General features: G+C 39.3%; 1 protein-coding gene across 2 annotated transcripts in view; it reads right to left on the bottom strand.

The window, feature by feature from the left end:
• Positions 1-16,743, bottom strand: part of SRGAP1 (SLIT-ROBO Rho GTPase activating protein 1) — a 143,857-nt gene that overhangs the window by 42,191 nt on the left and 84,923 nt on the right. For both annotated transcript variants that reach the window (XM_065631098.1, XM_065631089.1), the window contains exons 5-7: positions 7,389-7,571; positions 6,879-7,007; positions 231-452 (exon numbers count right to left, since the gene is read on the bottom strand). In XM_065631098.1, coding sequence (XP_065487170.1) covers positions 231-452; positions 6,879-7,007; positions 7,389-7,571 — 534 coding nt within the window. The remainder of the gene's footprint in view (positions 1-230; positions 453-6,878; positions 7,008-7,388; positions 7,572-16,743) is intronic.

The following is a 16,743-nucleotide window of genomic DNA, read 5'->3' as shown; positions in this document are numbered from 1 at the left end:
CAGCAAATTCGCAGCAATGTCATTAGGAGTAATACAGAATATAATAACACAACAGTTTTTACTTGAGAACTCTGAAAGAAGCTCAGAACAGCACTGCCAGTTTTGCAAAGTGTTATTGCTGATCCACTTACTTTTGGGTAGATTTTACCAAACTCTTTGTAAAAGGGGATAAATTCTCTAACTTGGGATACAGAAATAGTCACCGTGGGGATACTTGTGAGTATACAGACCTCATCACCCATATGAGACTGAAACTCAAATTTCATTGGTGGACAAAAAGCGGTAGGGTACATTTCCATGAATCTCTGCTTGTCACTTCGTGGCTCCAAGCTGTCAACTGCATTTTCAATGATGTCTAAGCCCTCATGCCTGGAAGTTTCAAGGTTATACTCTGCAGAAAGGTATGTTCTTAGGGCTCTGTTCAGACTAGCATGGTATCCAAGATCGCAACACTAAAAACACAATAAAGGGAAAATAAAACAAATTAAAAAGGAGGAACACCATTCCAATATCCAAAGCCACAAATTATCAATAAAATTTTCTGTCCTGAAATTCTTCTATCTTTGAAGTATTTTACAAAATATCTTCTAAATTGAAATATAATACTGGGGTCAAGACAGTAAGTATTTAGTATCCTCACTCTATTGCAAAGATTAAAGGATAGTTTTAGAAAAGTGACCAAGTGTACAAGTATGGCAATATGTTTGCATTTGTTTATCAGATATAGATGTGCAGTTACCGTACTTACATAGAAAAGGCTTAGGACTCCACACACAAGTGGGCTTTCCTGTATTGTTGTCATATGTAAGCCTCGGATCATTCATTTAAACCCAACCTGATATAACCACCGTCTAAGCCAATGGCAGCACCAAACCGAAAATGAAGCAATTCCTGCTCACCATGTCTGTGCCCAAATAAAAACCCTCACAACTGCCTCTAGCATTAGTGACCCATCTAAGATGCTTTTTGATGCAACAAGAATGGTTTAACATCCTTTCCCCTGACAGTCAAAATGTATTTACTGTAAACACCTTATTTTCCATACTCAGACAGAGCCAGCAATGTACATCATGTTACTAAATGCAGAACGTCATCACTTAGGTCCTTTTTTCTAGGGGTGAGAATAACACTGGAATGTAATTGAAACCTAATTGGTAGAACATAAAGCTGTGTTTGTTCTTGAATTTTAAACACCCTCAGTTTGCATTATTCATGACTGGTTAATATTTTAGAGGAACAGCTGAATATATTTTTTAAAATGTCACAGCAGTAGCATATCAAGTGCTGTTTCCTTAATTTTTTCCCCACATTAGCACAGTAAACAACAACCCCAGCTTCTCCTCAGCGAGCTTCCAGGTAATGGCAGATATAAGGCAAACCTCTCTGTCACCCCAGTGGTGGCACATAAGTCTGCTAAGGGCTGCATACAATTCTTTATTCAAACAGGAGAGATTTGTCCCAGCCAGAGAACATGCAGCTGCAGGGCATCCCTCAGGCTCCATCCAGCCACCCGTCCTGGTGCCCACCCGCAGTTTAAAATCACCCTTCCCTGCAGGACTAGCAAGTAAAGAGATGCAGTTGGGTAAAGAAGCAATTTGAATTCAGTTCACTGTAGACTATGTTTACACGCATACTTCCTCCCAGCTCTTAGAAACCCTTATGACTCCTGCAATCATGTTCCCCTCCTTTTCCTCTTACTTATTTGAAAAAAAGAAAGAAAAAGAGAGTGAGACAGCAGACAGATGCACACACTGTGTGGAAAGAAGTTTTCAACCTATTTACCATACCTAAACCTGTGTGTAGAAGAGAAAGAAGCCCCTCATATCTTGCCTTAGGTGCACTAATGACTGGTGATCAAACTGCTCCCTGAGATCTGACAACAGAGGGCTGTTTTATTCACAACAAAACTTCCAGAAAGACTAAGATTTCAGTCGTAACAAGTACTGTGGGTAGTTACTGCAGATGGGACAGTGACTGCCCAAAACACAGCTCTTGAACCATTTAAAGAAAATGGAAAAAAGACATCATGTTCAATCAAACACACATAGGTTAACCTCTCTCTTTTGCATTTATAGAATGGAAATTTGTGTTAGACTTACTAAAACAGCCACTCAGCTTTTATACTAAAGCACATCCATATTTCAAAGACCTCCAGCCTAAAAAATATTGTTTCTAAAAGGAAAACTCTCTTGGTGTTTTTCTCTTGTTCTGTGTCAAATCAGATCTCATATTTAATTCACTATCTTGGATGAAAAAGACAGACTAAAAGTGCTGATAAGAAAGTGGATCAGGACAGCTGTTTTATTTCATGTGCATTAGTTTCAGAGAACCACATGGAAGATTAAACTGAGAGGAAATTAGAAATAGAGGGCAATGCCAGGTTTAGCATGGCCAGCTATCCATGTGTTACAAAACTACAGGCATCTAGAGACTGAATTTTCGCTCTAGAGGATTAGTCTGAGTAGCAATAGAAAGTGTATTCATTTACAATTAGAGATGTGTGGGTTTCTGATGCAGTTTTTTGCAAGTGGGAATACAAGGTTGCAGCCTTTATGCTGTGAGAGTACCAAGAACGTTATTGTTTAACCCTTAATCTACTCAGTAACTGTCACCTGCCCATGAATGGAAGCCATGGCCATCTTCTGCAGGTGATGACAGCTGAACAGGGTGACAAATACGGCCTCTAAGCCATGAACAAGGGTTCCTCAAGTGAAGCAGAATATTCTGCCAGACTCAGGCATTTTCTTGCAATGCCAGCGCAGTGAACAGGAACCAGAGCCAGGTCCTGAACTAATGCCTGATCACCAGTGGCTCTTTGAATGGAATTCAAAATGCCTGAATATGGAATTTTGCTTTAACTGTTTAAGTAAGAATATGTATGAGTAAAGTTGTTTTTATAAAAGCAAAAATAAGCATTCATTAGACATCACAACTCTTACTTCTGCCAGACTACAGTTCACTTTCTCCAAAATTTGGAGACAAAGATAATTTTAACTGGGGAATGGCTCTGTCACAATATCAACTCATGGCTACTCAGAAAGAAGAGTACTGCTTTAATTTGCTAGTACTAGCGATGCTTTAGAAAGAGAGTTGTCTGTAATGGAGATGGCAGTTTAGGTATTCGTTCGTTACTATGACTAAAACTTTAAGGAATTGCCAATAAACTGCTGCCCCCATCACATCCTGTCTGATGTTGCAAAAAAGTATGTTCGTGTGCAGATACACACACGTGTGCCTGTATACGTGACTTTCAGGAAAAATCCGTGGATTTGTAGAAGGATTTGTAAAGTTCAAGCGAGAAACCCCATTGTCAGCCAAAATAAATATGAATCTTTGAGGTTCACTCATCAGCACACCACGGCTACAGCTGGATGGCTAATGAGATCTGCTATCAATCTATGGGCCGGAGAGATGAGATCTCAGTTGGTGCAACAAGATATGAAGATGAGAAATGAGAAAATGAAGTCATAGACTACAAGTTTTATTGCATTTCTGGATTCATAAAGACTTTTGGTTGGGCAAAGTGGAGGGAGATGAGTGATGCATTTGGGATATGTGTGAGAAATTAATTTTGTAATTTGCATTCTATTCTTATCTGGAATTAAATCTGAAGCAGTCTCAAGAGCATTTACTGTCTTTATTGCACCCTGGAGTATATTTAGGCTCGAACAAAACAAACTGCAGTGCTTAGCACGGAGCTTCAATCAAACAGCCAAGCTGCTTTTCATTTCATTTCAGGAATAATAATAAAATTCTAATGCCAATGGAGAGACAAATTAATAAAAAAAGTCTTAACCTCTGAATAAGTCACTTTCTAATCATCCTGTTACATGGACATCAATATTCAAATCAAAGGGATCTGGCTGTGCATATCATATTTATGAGAACTTACGTAACAAATACTGTGAGCTTCACACACTCTATCCTAGTTTTAAACTTGATTCTATGAATGATTAACAAAGAACCTTTACAGAATACATTAAGTTCATGAGAGCTAAATGTTCCCTAACTTCCTAGCCATCCAAAGCATGCAGATTGCAATTAGAGATTCAGAATCTCCACTCCAAGAAAGACCAACACATTAATATTTTATTTATTCCAGCAGCAGAACTACAGTCAAATTATTTTGATCACTATTTCCTAGCATTTATCTTCAGATCATATGAGTGCACGGTAAGTCTGAAAAAAAGGTCCCTGCATTCCTCTTATACCCAGATAAATCTAATAAACTCAATTACACGGAAATCTTCAAGTAAATGAGTAACGGTATGTGCCATATGGACAGATGTTGGTACTAACAGTCAGATTAGGAGGAGTCTGTACTCTGAAACCCACAATCTTAAAAAAAAACTTCTACATACAAGATAAAGCCTATTTTATTTAGCAAAAAAAGTAGTCTCTACTACTCTTTACAGGACACAAATAAAGACAACTAATCCTGTCCTTTCCTTGAACTAGATCCTACTTATAATCAGCAGAGAAGAAATATTTAAGAGAAAATTCAAATTCCTCTAGTACAGTATGCAGGGAACAGAAACATTCTGTGCCTTTCAAATCCTGTTTATCCCTCTACTTCTTTGCAAATGTTGGTCTCAATCCTCAGCTCTCTAAATGCATTAAAACACCCAGCTAAGACTCCAGCGATATCTTCATCTTGCTTTTATCGCAAGAGCTGAAGATGAACAACACATCATCATTTTAAGTCAGAAGCCCTGAGCTTTGTTGATGAAATGAAGGAGTTGAACAGTTCAGACTGAGTTCAGCTGAGGAACTGCAATTTAGGATTTTCAATATGAGCTTCACAAATGGAAAATGCAGTAGAATTCAAATGAAAGAGCTATATTTTTTTGGTTAAAAAAAATATATATCCCACAAGCCTCCCCAATCTTGTTACAAATAAAAAATATATATATTGAACAGTTCACTGCATTCCATCATATATTTATCCCATTTTTATCAGACATATTTTTTCAGTAACATAGGAAAACATTCAGTTTTATTTATGGGCAACAGCAACAGCTCAGGGAGATCTAAATCCCTCCCATGTTAACTGGAATTTAGACACATAGAGGAGAAGTAGCCCCTTCCGTACAGGCAAGAGAGAGTTCAGGCAAGCACAGAAAGTCAGGCAGGCACACAGGGATGAAGTAGAGAGGGCAAAGAACGAAATGGCCACTGCTGCTCTGAAAATTCAGAACCGTACCATGACGTTAATAGATTTACAAAATGAGATAGTCTGGATGGTTGCAACATATGGCCAGTGGGAAGCATGTCATACATCGCAATGATATAACCCCAAAATCTTGCCAAGACTCTTGCATTTACAAGAAGTGTTTCCTTTGTCAAGTAGTAAACACTCTGTCCAGATACCAATGCTTTCACAGCATATTATGATTAAATACAAATGTCTGAAAGACACTTCATTTAAACAAGCACACTATCAGATTAAATTGGCTCTGAAGCAAATTTTGGTTGCACATGTTTACAGCCTGCTCTTACAAAACAGTGATTAAAAGGACAGTTAGGTTTTCCATTTAAATTCCTTAGGGAAGAGTCATTTCTAAGGCCATTTTGCCAAAAGAATGTTATTGTCTACATTGGTCCACAGTTTGGAAAAGGCCACGCAAAGTAGGTATCATTTTCCTGCATCACTAAATATTGTAAAATGAGAGCGCTCTAGTCTTTATGGTTGTGCAAATATCTTTACAAACACTAACTCCAAAGAGTTTTGTCTTTGCATACGCATGCACACAGAGCTTTACTTCTCCTCCCCTTGCAACTTTGACTCTTAGTATTTAGAAAACATCCAGTAAAACGCATATATGGGGCTATTTTAGTCCATTCACCTCAAGAAGGCATTTTTCACCTTCTCTATCAGGCTTTGCTTCTCCAGACAGTAGAAATGAGAAACTTCTTGTCAAATGCTGCATTAATTTATCCTGTATTAGAAACCACAGCTCAGCTGGCTTATCTTTGTGATGAACATCCCACCAGAAACGACTGTATGTGAATGTCACTTACTATTGTAAATAACGAATGTTATTGTTGCAGTACAAAGCATATTCAAATATCTAGGATTTCACATGGGCCACAGGGGCGTAGCCACTGACTTATTTAACAGTGCATTACTAGTTAATGAATATTCTTCAACTTGTGTTTGCTGTCTCTACATTTGCTCTATCAGACACGTGGTCAGCTTACAAAGAGAGTGGGACATGATAAGTGTGGGATGCTCCCTCCATATTATCTAAGAATGTCAATAATACAGGTTCTGGAGACCAAATGCTGATACAAGTCAATATCAGTGTAAAACCTCATTCTCCAGTGATATTCTCACAGGAATAACATAACGAAAATCAGTAAAAATGTACAGGATTGATTGTGTCTGTTCTGCAAACTTCACGAAATTAGAATAAAAAGCAGTGTATATTTGATTCAATGACTAAATGAATGAAACTAAATGATTTTGAAGACACAGAGGAAATGCCCTCTTTTGAGTCAAGTACCATTATTAGATGCCCACTTAAGAAACTTACCTTGTAAAAAATATTTGTACCCCAGAAATCCTTTTATAGTACAAAATGGAAATGCCTACCTTTTTTGTGTTATTCCTGTCATATTTTCTCTTACCACGTGGGGAGAAAACATAATGTTCTAACTTTAAAGGCCCTTTATTTTGTGAAATATAAAGCTGAAGGGAAAATCTGCTTATAATACCATACAATATTATAAATGATAAGCATATTGTTGGCAACTCATAAGACTAATGTATTCCCATTGAAAATGAAAAAAAAATATTATTCGTGAAGAGAATAAACATGAAAATAAATGTGCTAATATAACAGAATAAACATGAAAACAAATGTGCCAATACTCACGTCAATTAAATCCGAAAGGTCATGAATATAATACTTGAAAACAGAAGCATTGGTTGCTTCAAGGGTGAGCAGATATTCATTACGTGCCTTAATAGATTTCAGCTTGTTTTCAGAATATTTTGCTTGACGCTAGGAAAAAGATTGTATATTAATGTATTTGAATTACTTCTCTTCTGCTAGGTAGCAAAATGGTAACAATTCAAGCACAGCTTCCTATTAACAAGAAAGAATCTTAGTTGCCAGCCTGTTATACAAATGTAATACAAAGTGATAACTTAGTATTTTCTTTCAAATGTGACAAACCATAGAGTAAGAATTATACTGGGAACAAAGTATTCCCCTCTCTGAACTGCAATTAAGTCAAGTTATCTATGACCCACTGCTAGTTTATTATGTGCACCTTGTTTAACTTTATCTCCCAGCTGGACTTCTCTGCCTAATATCACGCTAAAGAATGCCACAAATGCACTGAATTTACTTCAAATGAAGCTAAATAAAAGGACTATTTACTTTTTCCTTCATTTTTTCAATCTTTTTCACAGAGCTCCGTCTCTGGTGCCTTTCTTCTAGTCGAATATGAAAAACAGGGTCCCCTGACCTTCCAATTTGTTTTTCTTCTTGCTTCTCTGCCTCCTTCAGCTTGCTTTCTGCACTGATGCTCTCTGCATGATACATGTGGTATGTTTTCATCACCTGCAAAAGACAAGAGCGAAAACAGAGTTAGGAGAAAATGAAAATACAAAGGTATCTACAAAAAATCACAGGGCCTTTGAGTTCGCTTATAAACATGGACCTTGGATAAGACTCTTTGCCAACAGAGACAGAGCATTTTTCTTTTCTGATGTATTTAATAGTATCCCAATAGGGACACTGTGAGCCTATTGGCCTTGCTAATAGGCCTGACTTTCAACGAGGCCTTCGGATGATGCCCAAACTGCCAGCATTCACTTTAAAGAAACAGGCATTTATATATCTAAAATTCTAAATGTTCAGAATGCTTTACTAATCACTATGAATAAAGACAAAGGAGACAGAGTTGTAATATAAGTGTGTGAAACCATCTCTCATCCTGCCAAATTTCTGCTCAGAAGGGTCTTGTATCACAGAAACATTTTGGTAGGCAACAGGACAACAAGCTACCAAATATTTCAGTCAAAAGTTGTGTAGAAAATTTTAGGGGGATTTTTTTTTTCTATTGCTCTGATAGGAAAGAGCAAAATCCATCTTATCAAACTTCGGGGTTCCTGTCTTTGAATGAAAACATGAAATAATGAGCAATAAAACAATCTATGTCAGTGCCACATCTATCTGACTTCGTCAGGGCTAAGTGAAGAGCTCGGCTGTGGACACTGAATGTTTGAAAGCAAAAGGACCCATTTAGCACGGAGGAAAGGGGAAGGAAGCAGAGGCAACGGGAAGGAAGCAGAAGCAATGGGAAGCTTTGGTGTGGGAGCACATCCCCAGCCAGCTGGACGGCTGTCCACCGCCTGGAAAGATGCAGCTCCCAACTGCGCAGCCAGTAGATCGGGTGTGACCTAAACCCAGATGAGGGCTGGAGAAGGAGTCGCCTGATAAACAAGTTGTCAAGATGCTTTCCTGATAGCCCTCCAGTTAATACCGTTATCTTCCCCCTACACAAATGCTGGCTCTTCAGACAAAAGGGCCTGGGCTGCCAGCCTGTAAATACGTGCTGCACTGACCACAAAGAGGGAGAAGGGCTAGTTCAGCCCAGTCCTCCCTTTCTCCTTCAAGCAAGAAAAGCCTCAGCTTGAACGCTGTGAAGTGGGCAGCAAGCAACCACAAGCCACCCGCCTCTGCTGGGAGGGCTGTCTCTGCCCACCTCCAGCACAGAAAGCCCTTTTCACCTTCCCCAGACTTTTTTTTTCCTTTGTTGTTGTCTTAAGTTTCAAGCAAGGAACAAAGCATGAAGGCATCCTTGGGCGGATGGAGGCCTCCTCTCTTCTTCACAGGATGCCAGAGTGCTCTCCGCAGCAGATGTTATCTTTGGGTCGAGGCCATGCAAGCCACTCACATCTCCTCCAAAGGACACAGCCAGGGAGGAAACAAATGGGCTGTTCCTCCCTCAGCAAAGCTTTGTGTGACCCATGGAGGAGACAGACTAGTTTGGGGAGCTGCCACGTTCCCTAGGGAGAGGAATACTTTTTGTAACTGAGTAGTCAGGCGAGCCCTAAGGAGCATCTATTGAGTGACAACATTGGGGATGCCAAAGCTAAATAGTGCAAATTTGCTGCAGTGTGGATAAACACAATCCAACTGCACGCCATGTCAGTTGATGGCTGAACAGATGCATATTTAAAGTCTTAACGCAACAGAAATAAGGAAGCTTTTAGAGAGCTGAAATTTTGCATAACCATGTATGTTACACATATGTTATACACCTTAACTATGCATGTCACTGTTTAATACTGATGGCATGCTCTTGATAAAACTGAAATAGTTTTGATATTAACAATGAAACAGGCAACTCTTCACCAGTTTCCTGTAGTAACATAAAACAGTCGGAGGCACCCATCAAAAACAGTGGCCCTTTTTTTGTTTTTAAAAACACATGTTTACAGCTCTCTGCTGGAAAAACCCAAACTGCCCAAAGCAGGGCGTAGTGTTATTGCTGCTGTTGTCATTTTATAGCACAGTTGTGTTCCAAGGCCTGACCAGAGCAGAGCTCCTTGTCCCAGCACTGCCCACACCTGCTGGGAGCAGCAGCTGCCCCAGCAGCTCAGTGTCTACATGGATGAAGCAAAACCCAAAGATGAACAAAGCCGGGCTGGGAAGAGAAGGCAAGCCTGCAGAGCCAAGATCTGCACAGTCCCCAGCTTAACCAAGCAGCAGGTTCAGCTCCCTGTACCCTGCCCTGTTACCAAAGGCATTCCTAAAGTTGTCAATAATCTGTGCCCAGGGAGTCTAACTCACACAGCCGCATGGAAAGAATTACTCCAAGGAGAAGTAATGAGCTTCTTAAAGAAATGATTTATAAAACAAACCAGAGAAGCACAGAAAGTGATATGGCTCTATTAAAAATTATGGGAAAAATGAAATTAAAACCAAGGTGGTGCCCTTCTCTCTTGGCCTTTTTACTCAATATTTGAGTGCTTCTTTACAGAAGTCTACAGGTGTTTGCTTTTGTTTTTTATCTTTTGTCCTGTGTCAGTTGCACAGACTTTTTCGTTGGTGGGACGAGGCTAACTCACGTGTCTTTCCACCTAAGAAAGTTATTTGCTTTTGTACTCTCCCAGTTTTTCTGCCTGCACAGGGAACAATAATAATACCTCAGAGATTCCTAACAGCACACCTCAAAGCATCTGACTGAAGTGGTGAAGCAAGGATTTGTTCTGCTTGACAAGAGCAATAAGCACTGAAGTTTTTGAAGCATTTTTTCCGAGTGTCATGTAGACCAGCGGACTGGACATAAATGTCTTTCTGCAGCGGCTGTGACGTTCCAGCTTGCCTCCTTGTTGAGTGAAGAAGTAGAAGTGCATCACTACCAGCTCTCACCAAGAGGCTCAGACACCTCCATGCTGACTCCTCTAACCTCCCATCCCCGAAGAGGACTTCTTCCGCTCACTGCCTGCTTACAGCACATGCTGCCAAATCCTGAGTGTCTCACTCTACACCGACTGAAAGTCAAGTTTTCTGTGAGAACTACATGGAATTCATCATCTCTATGGGGAACCAAAATGTCTATTTAAAATCCATGTTCTCACAACAATCTCTGCATAAGTTCTTGGTACAAATTACTCCTAAGATAACTACATTTGAAAAAGAAGCACCCCCCCTTTGGCAGTATTCACAAGGCTGGAAAACAGTCAAAGTCTGCCTTACCCAAGCCACACAGGCTTAGAAATCAATACAGACTATGTACAGAGTGGTGATCAGTCCATGCATTTGACTCCTGTTGAGCTGATGTTGATAGTACTGCTTATCTCATGCACTAGTGACATCATTATTTTGCAGGCCTCTGGGGAAAGCTGACAGCTCCAGCCTTTTTCATGATTTGTCAATGTTTTTTAAGAGCTGATATTGCAGCAGCTAAGTTTAACTCAAGAAAGCATTAGACAGACACATGGAAAATAAATGGGAACAAGCTAGAGAGTGGCTTCCAAGCATTTCAGTGCATGCTTCTTCAAAAAAATTAGCTTGGAATTTGCAGGCTAAGTTGCATATTTGACTCTTTTCCTAATATATAACATATATATATAAAATATATAACATAAACATAATACCAACTTTTCTCCCTGGAGTTTTCAAAAGACTGTTAGATACTGTAAAAGGCAGTAAAGAGCTTGCCTAATTCTTGTAAATAGACTTACTGTATGAAGAGTTCTGAGATCCACAGATCTCCAACCTGTGAATACCTAACAGATCCATAGTTCTGAATTTCAAATGACAAATAATTGGATGAAACAAGCAACACTGCTGCTGAAATGTCCACCAAACTGTTGATCTGACAGACTATCCTGTGAGAGTATCTATCACTGTACTGACTTCAATTAGTCCCCAAAGTGCTTATTGATCAGCCATCAAGTATGCACTGAAAAGAGAAAGCAAGGTCATAATTTTGCAGACGCTGAACTGTCATCATGACATATGCTGCAATTCTCCACCGTAGTGAACAAGCATTGTTAAATGCATACTAGTCCCTTTCTAAAATTAAATAGTGAGTTTATCTCCTATTAATTTAGCAGTGATGTAAAATATAGATTTCTGTCAGATACCTAAGTCAGACTACAAGGAGATGAAAAAGATTACGCTGCCAAAACTCTCCCACTTGTAGGTGACAGACTGTTCACTTAGTGATATAAACATCTTGTTTTGTGTGCCAAATTTTCAGCATCATCCATAAGAGCTCAGCTTAGGGCAGAAGATAGCACTTATTACAGGGAAGGGCACATTAGAGTAAACCCTTAGATAATTATTTTATTTAAACGCACAATTGTTATCTGGGCAAATCCATCAACAAGACAGTAATTAGTGCTGTACTTCTGTGGGCTACATTCCCACAGCAAGGCCCTGGCTTTCCTTTTTTACATGCATACTTCTTTTCCAGAAAGCTTCTTAACTCAATGTACTGGGACTGAATGCTACAGAGTTAAAATATATTGGAATTACCATGTGTTACCATATACTTGATTTTTATAATAAAACTGCATAATTAAGAGCTTTCTTATAGCGATTCTCAGGGAATAGGCATTTAATGGAACAGTAGTTCATCCCTGTTGCAATTACTGTTTGAATTCTTTCAGAATTGTCTCTGCTAAGTTGCGAGTTCTTATCAGAAGGTGGAGTTGCTAGGGATTCATTAAATCAGGTTAGCTAGCACTTTCCCCAAGAAATAAGTAAAATCTTAAGCCAATTTTACTACTTCACTGGCCTCCAGCAGTTAAGTATGCTCAGTATTAGCTGTTTTCAGCATCCTGTTCACTTCCAAGCCAATCTCTGATGTGGTTCCAGGAACTGTCACTGGTATATTACTACCAATACAGAGTTACTGATTTCACCTTCTCAGATCTCTGGTATGCTATAGGAAATTGGACTTAACTGTTCTATATTGAATCCAGATTCTGTGTTATTTCAACAAAGAAAAAAGAAAATCTGGCAGCAACTACCTTGAGAAATTAAAGAGCCAAGATTTCTAAGGAGTAAGATAAAGCAATGGAAAATAGAAGTGGCACAGCAGCCCTGTCCTATTTAATATTAAATTGTTTGCTTTGGACTGTCTCTACTTTTTCAATTTTCTGAAAGCCTTAACATTTGTATTGCTTGTGAGAAGTGTGATGCCAGTAGGAGTAATTTAGAAAGCCAAGTGAAGATGTATTTTTATGATGTGCATCACTTTTCTCCACCATTAGTCCTCATTCTTATTACCAGAACAGCTCTGTATTTTTAGCAACCTTGTCAACCTCATTGATCCCCTCAAAGCCTTTGAGGTCTTTTATGAATATGCCCTCACCCATAAACAAATCCAGTGAAGACCCCACTCCATTGCAAGAAAAGGCTCTGCCTACCTTCTGTTTCCTCCTGTTCCCAATCACTCAGACATTACTGTCATATTCCAGTATTTGATCTGATAATACAAGATACTTTAGCTTTCCAGAAAAACAGAAGAAGAGTTTGACTGGGGAGATCTCTCTGTTGGAAAGATGATCTATTGTAAAATCAATAATCTGTTGCCTCTTTAAATCAACATGTAAGAAGGCTTCTAAATCTCTCAGTTCAGAAAAAAACACCAACCAAAATCTCCCGCAGCTTTCAGTTTGACCAACTTTTTTTCCAGTAATTGTCAGGAAATAACCTCCTCTCTGTGACCGCAGACAACTAACTGGCCTCCTCTTTCCCCATCCCAACTCACTCAAAATTTATACCTTGCTCTAGTTTCAATAGTTTATATCCATACGTAAAACGTGGGACTGATTACTAGTCTATATTGGCTGAAAATGTAACAGGGAGAGAAGTAAGAGAGGAATGCAGCAGCTGGGATGCTGCAGACCTGGAAATGCTGACTGGCTGGCACAGTCAGGGAGAAGCCAGGCATAATTAAAAGTACTCGCCACTCATAATTTAGTGAACTTGCAAAGATACAGACTGCAGCTTAGCTATTCAACTGTTGTCAGCATGATGTTTTGAGTCATAATTCAAAAACCAGTGTGTAAAATACTGAGAAATGAAACTGCAGAGTCTTAAAAATGCATTTCACTAGTCATGTGAGTAACATGTAGAAAACATAGGAATATGTAATGTAATGTGTAAGAAAACCTTCTCTATGTAGAGAGATGAGAAATGAACAAGTTGTGTCCCTTAAAAAATTCTGATTCTTCCAGGAAAATAAGTCTGGTGTACTCACAGGTTCTTAAAACATCTTCTGAAGCCTCAGTTCACCTGCTTCTGTTCTTATTTTTTTGACAATCCTGTACACAATGTCTGATTTTAATGAGGATGGCACAAGTCAAAGTCAACACAAGCTAAGCTACTCCCAGGGAGTAAGTGAAGACCTATGGTACAAATTTCCTATTTCAAAATTATTCCTAGTAATGAAAACAAGAAAATGAATTAATTATATAAAGTATAAGCAAGGAGAAAAGTCTATTAATAGTGTGCATTTTTAAAGAACAGCAGATACTTAATACTCCATAGTGTCTGTTGTTTGTTTTTTTGTGGGGTTTTTTGACATTTCATTACAGTTCTGAGCTTTTCCACATTAAATAAGCAGCCAAAATACTTTCTAGTTTATCTCTCTCAAAAGGCAGAAGTTCAAGCTTTTGCAAGTTAAAAAATATTTTTGAGCAGAAATTTTATTTAACTGAAAATCTTCCATAACCCGCTCTTAGTGGAAGGTAGCATGTCTCTTCAATTCCTCAGTGATTTCTTATTTTCTTCTCTTTAGAACAGTTTCTTCTTTGCAAAGTCTGTGGCATTGCTTATCGACTTGTTTGATCTAAAAAACATCAAAACAAATGCACACAACTCCCTAGCTATAGCAGGTTTTAGATCTGGCCCTATGAACAGGTTAAAAAGGATTTTCTGAGGCAGAAGTGCAAAACTGGATTTTCAGACTCGTGATACAGCATTGTCACTTGAAGAAAAGCCAGTTGTTATTCTGATACTTAGTAGGCTATGTTAGAACTCATCCATTAAAAATACTTGGACCAACTTCACAGCAATTCCTTTAAACATTCCGTTTATTCTGGATCATTCTAGATAACCTGGCTTCAAGATACCTGGTGCTGGTGAAGTCTGAAAGCAGGTGTGGTGAAGCCTTAGGTCTGGCGGGTATCCTAGAGGTGGGCGGGTAGAGCCTCTCATCTTTTGAGTTTAAAATAAGCATTTAATCCAGCCCCTGGCCCTGTAGCATTATGGAAATCCAGACAAATAATGTCTTAAACCTTGTCAGTGGAGCAAACAACATGTTTGCTTGAGAGAGTTACTGTGGAGCTGCAGAATGACTGTGTGTGCCTGAACACCTCTGCCTAAAGAACCCACTCCTCATCTGAGAAGTTCAAGAAGTAACAAATAAAACACGGAATTTCTTTACATTGACTACACATGTGCCTCAGCACAAACAATTCTCACCATTTTAGCTCTTAGTGACTTTAATTCTCTTCTCTCATTCTCTTCAACACACTTTTATGCCCAACTGCTTGTTTTTTATTTCTGGAGGGTGACCTTAATTTACAAACCTTTCTTGTAAGATAAGGAATGATGATAGGAAGCAAACAGATTACTAAACTCTTCTTCACACACACCCTCAGTTCATTAAAAGCTCCAATACCTTCTCCTCACTCAAAGGCTTTAGAGATATTTAAACTCCAAGCAGTTATACCTCATGAATGTTCCATTCCTTTAAAAAAAAAAAACAGAACTGAGTAATAACTAGAGACTTCAATATTAGTATATTATTTGCTGACTTGATATTAATTTGCTTTCTTTTGGACACAAAGATTTATCTCACAATAATCAGACTGATATTTTTCTTTCCATAAATCGCGGGGCAAAGAGGAAGATAACTTCTCCTTTTTGTAAGTGACTGAGAAACACACCTATCAGGTTTTAAAACTGCAGATACTTGTTCTGGTACGGCCACTGTGATCTTATGCTGTAAACAATAAATGTCACACAGAATTAAAAAACTGTGCATGAGGTTTCCATGTGTCTAGATATGTTTCTACCTTTATGTGCACAAGCACGTATGTTACACAGATATGCTGATGATCATTCTAAAGATGTGATCAGTGGAACTGGTGTTGTTCTGCACTATACTGCCACTTTGCTAAGTATTGGTTGTATCTGGCTAACGATGGGAATCTACAGCTGACCAATTCCTTTGCAATCAGTGAAAGCTGGACAATGGGTTAACAGTGTAGATAATTTCATGTGAAGCAGGTGCCTGCATCTGATCAGACAGAGGGGTCTGATCTCCCCATATTACATTTCCAGTGACTATAACTGGAACCCAGATGGCAAGCTAAGAAATTTGTACCTACACTGCAGATGCCTGAAAATTAGGTGAAGTAAACTCCATCTCAAGAAACCAGCCTGCAACAGTAACCTAATTCAAATTGTGCACATGCTCTGTATTCTAACAAATTCAAAAAACTTCCTATTTTACAAAAATCTGAACTTCTGAGAAAGGAATTAGCATTCACTGGAAGCCATGACATACAAGTTAATATCATTAACATACAAGTTAATGTCACGGGGATGGAGCCAGGCTCTTCTCGGTGACAACCAATGATAGGACAAAGGGCAATGGGTACAAACTGGAACACAGGAGGTTCCACTTAAATATGAGAAGAAACTTCTTCACGGTGAGGGTGACAGAGCCCTGGAACAGGCTGCCCAGGGAGGTTGTGGAGTCTCCTTCTCTGGAGACATTCAAAACCCGCCTGGACGCCTCCTGTGTAACCTCATCTGGGTGTCCCTGCTCTGGCGGGGGGATTGGACTAGATGATCTTGGGAGGTCCCTTCCAATCCCTGACATTCTGTGATTCTGTGATCTGAATAAATCTGTAGCCATCAGTGGGAAGCTACAGCACTAGTGCGAAGAAAAAGAGTGAAAATACCAAAATCCAGTCCTGCACATTTTCACTGATGATTCGGCGAAGTATTTCAGCACATGCTTCACTCTTCTCCTGCCCTGGGAGCAGGGACACTAATCCCACACCTCACCAGGCACTGGAGTTACGCAACTGTTTAATTAAAACGAGATTGTATTTTCAGGGCTTACTGACCACTGAAGCCCCACTTGTGCAATGGCTCTTCCAGCCGCTGATCCCCGCGGCTGTGTGAAGTGGCTGCGGCTGCCACTGCTGTGCAGAAGCTGATCCCAGCACACTGCCTTGCCTACAGGCTT

This window comes from Caloenas nicobarica, chromosome 1 (assembly GCF_036013445.1).
Source record: "Caloenas nicobarica isolate bCalNic1 chromosome 1, bCalNic1.hap1, whole genome shotgun sequence".
Classification (NCBI taxonomy): domain Eukaryota; kingdom Metazoa; phylum Chordata; class Aves; order Columbiformes; family Columbidae; genus Caloenas; species Caloenas nicobarica.
This window is presented reverse-complemented; position numbering and strand designations above follow the sequence as displayed.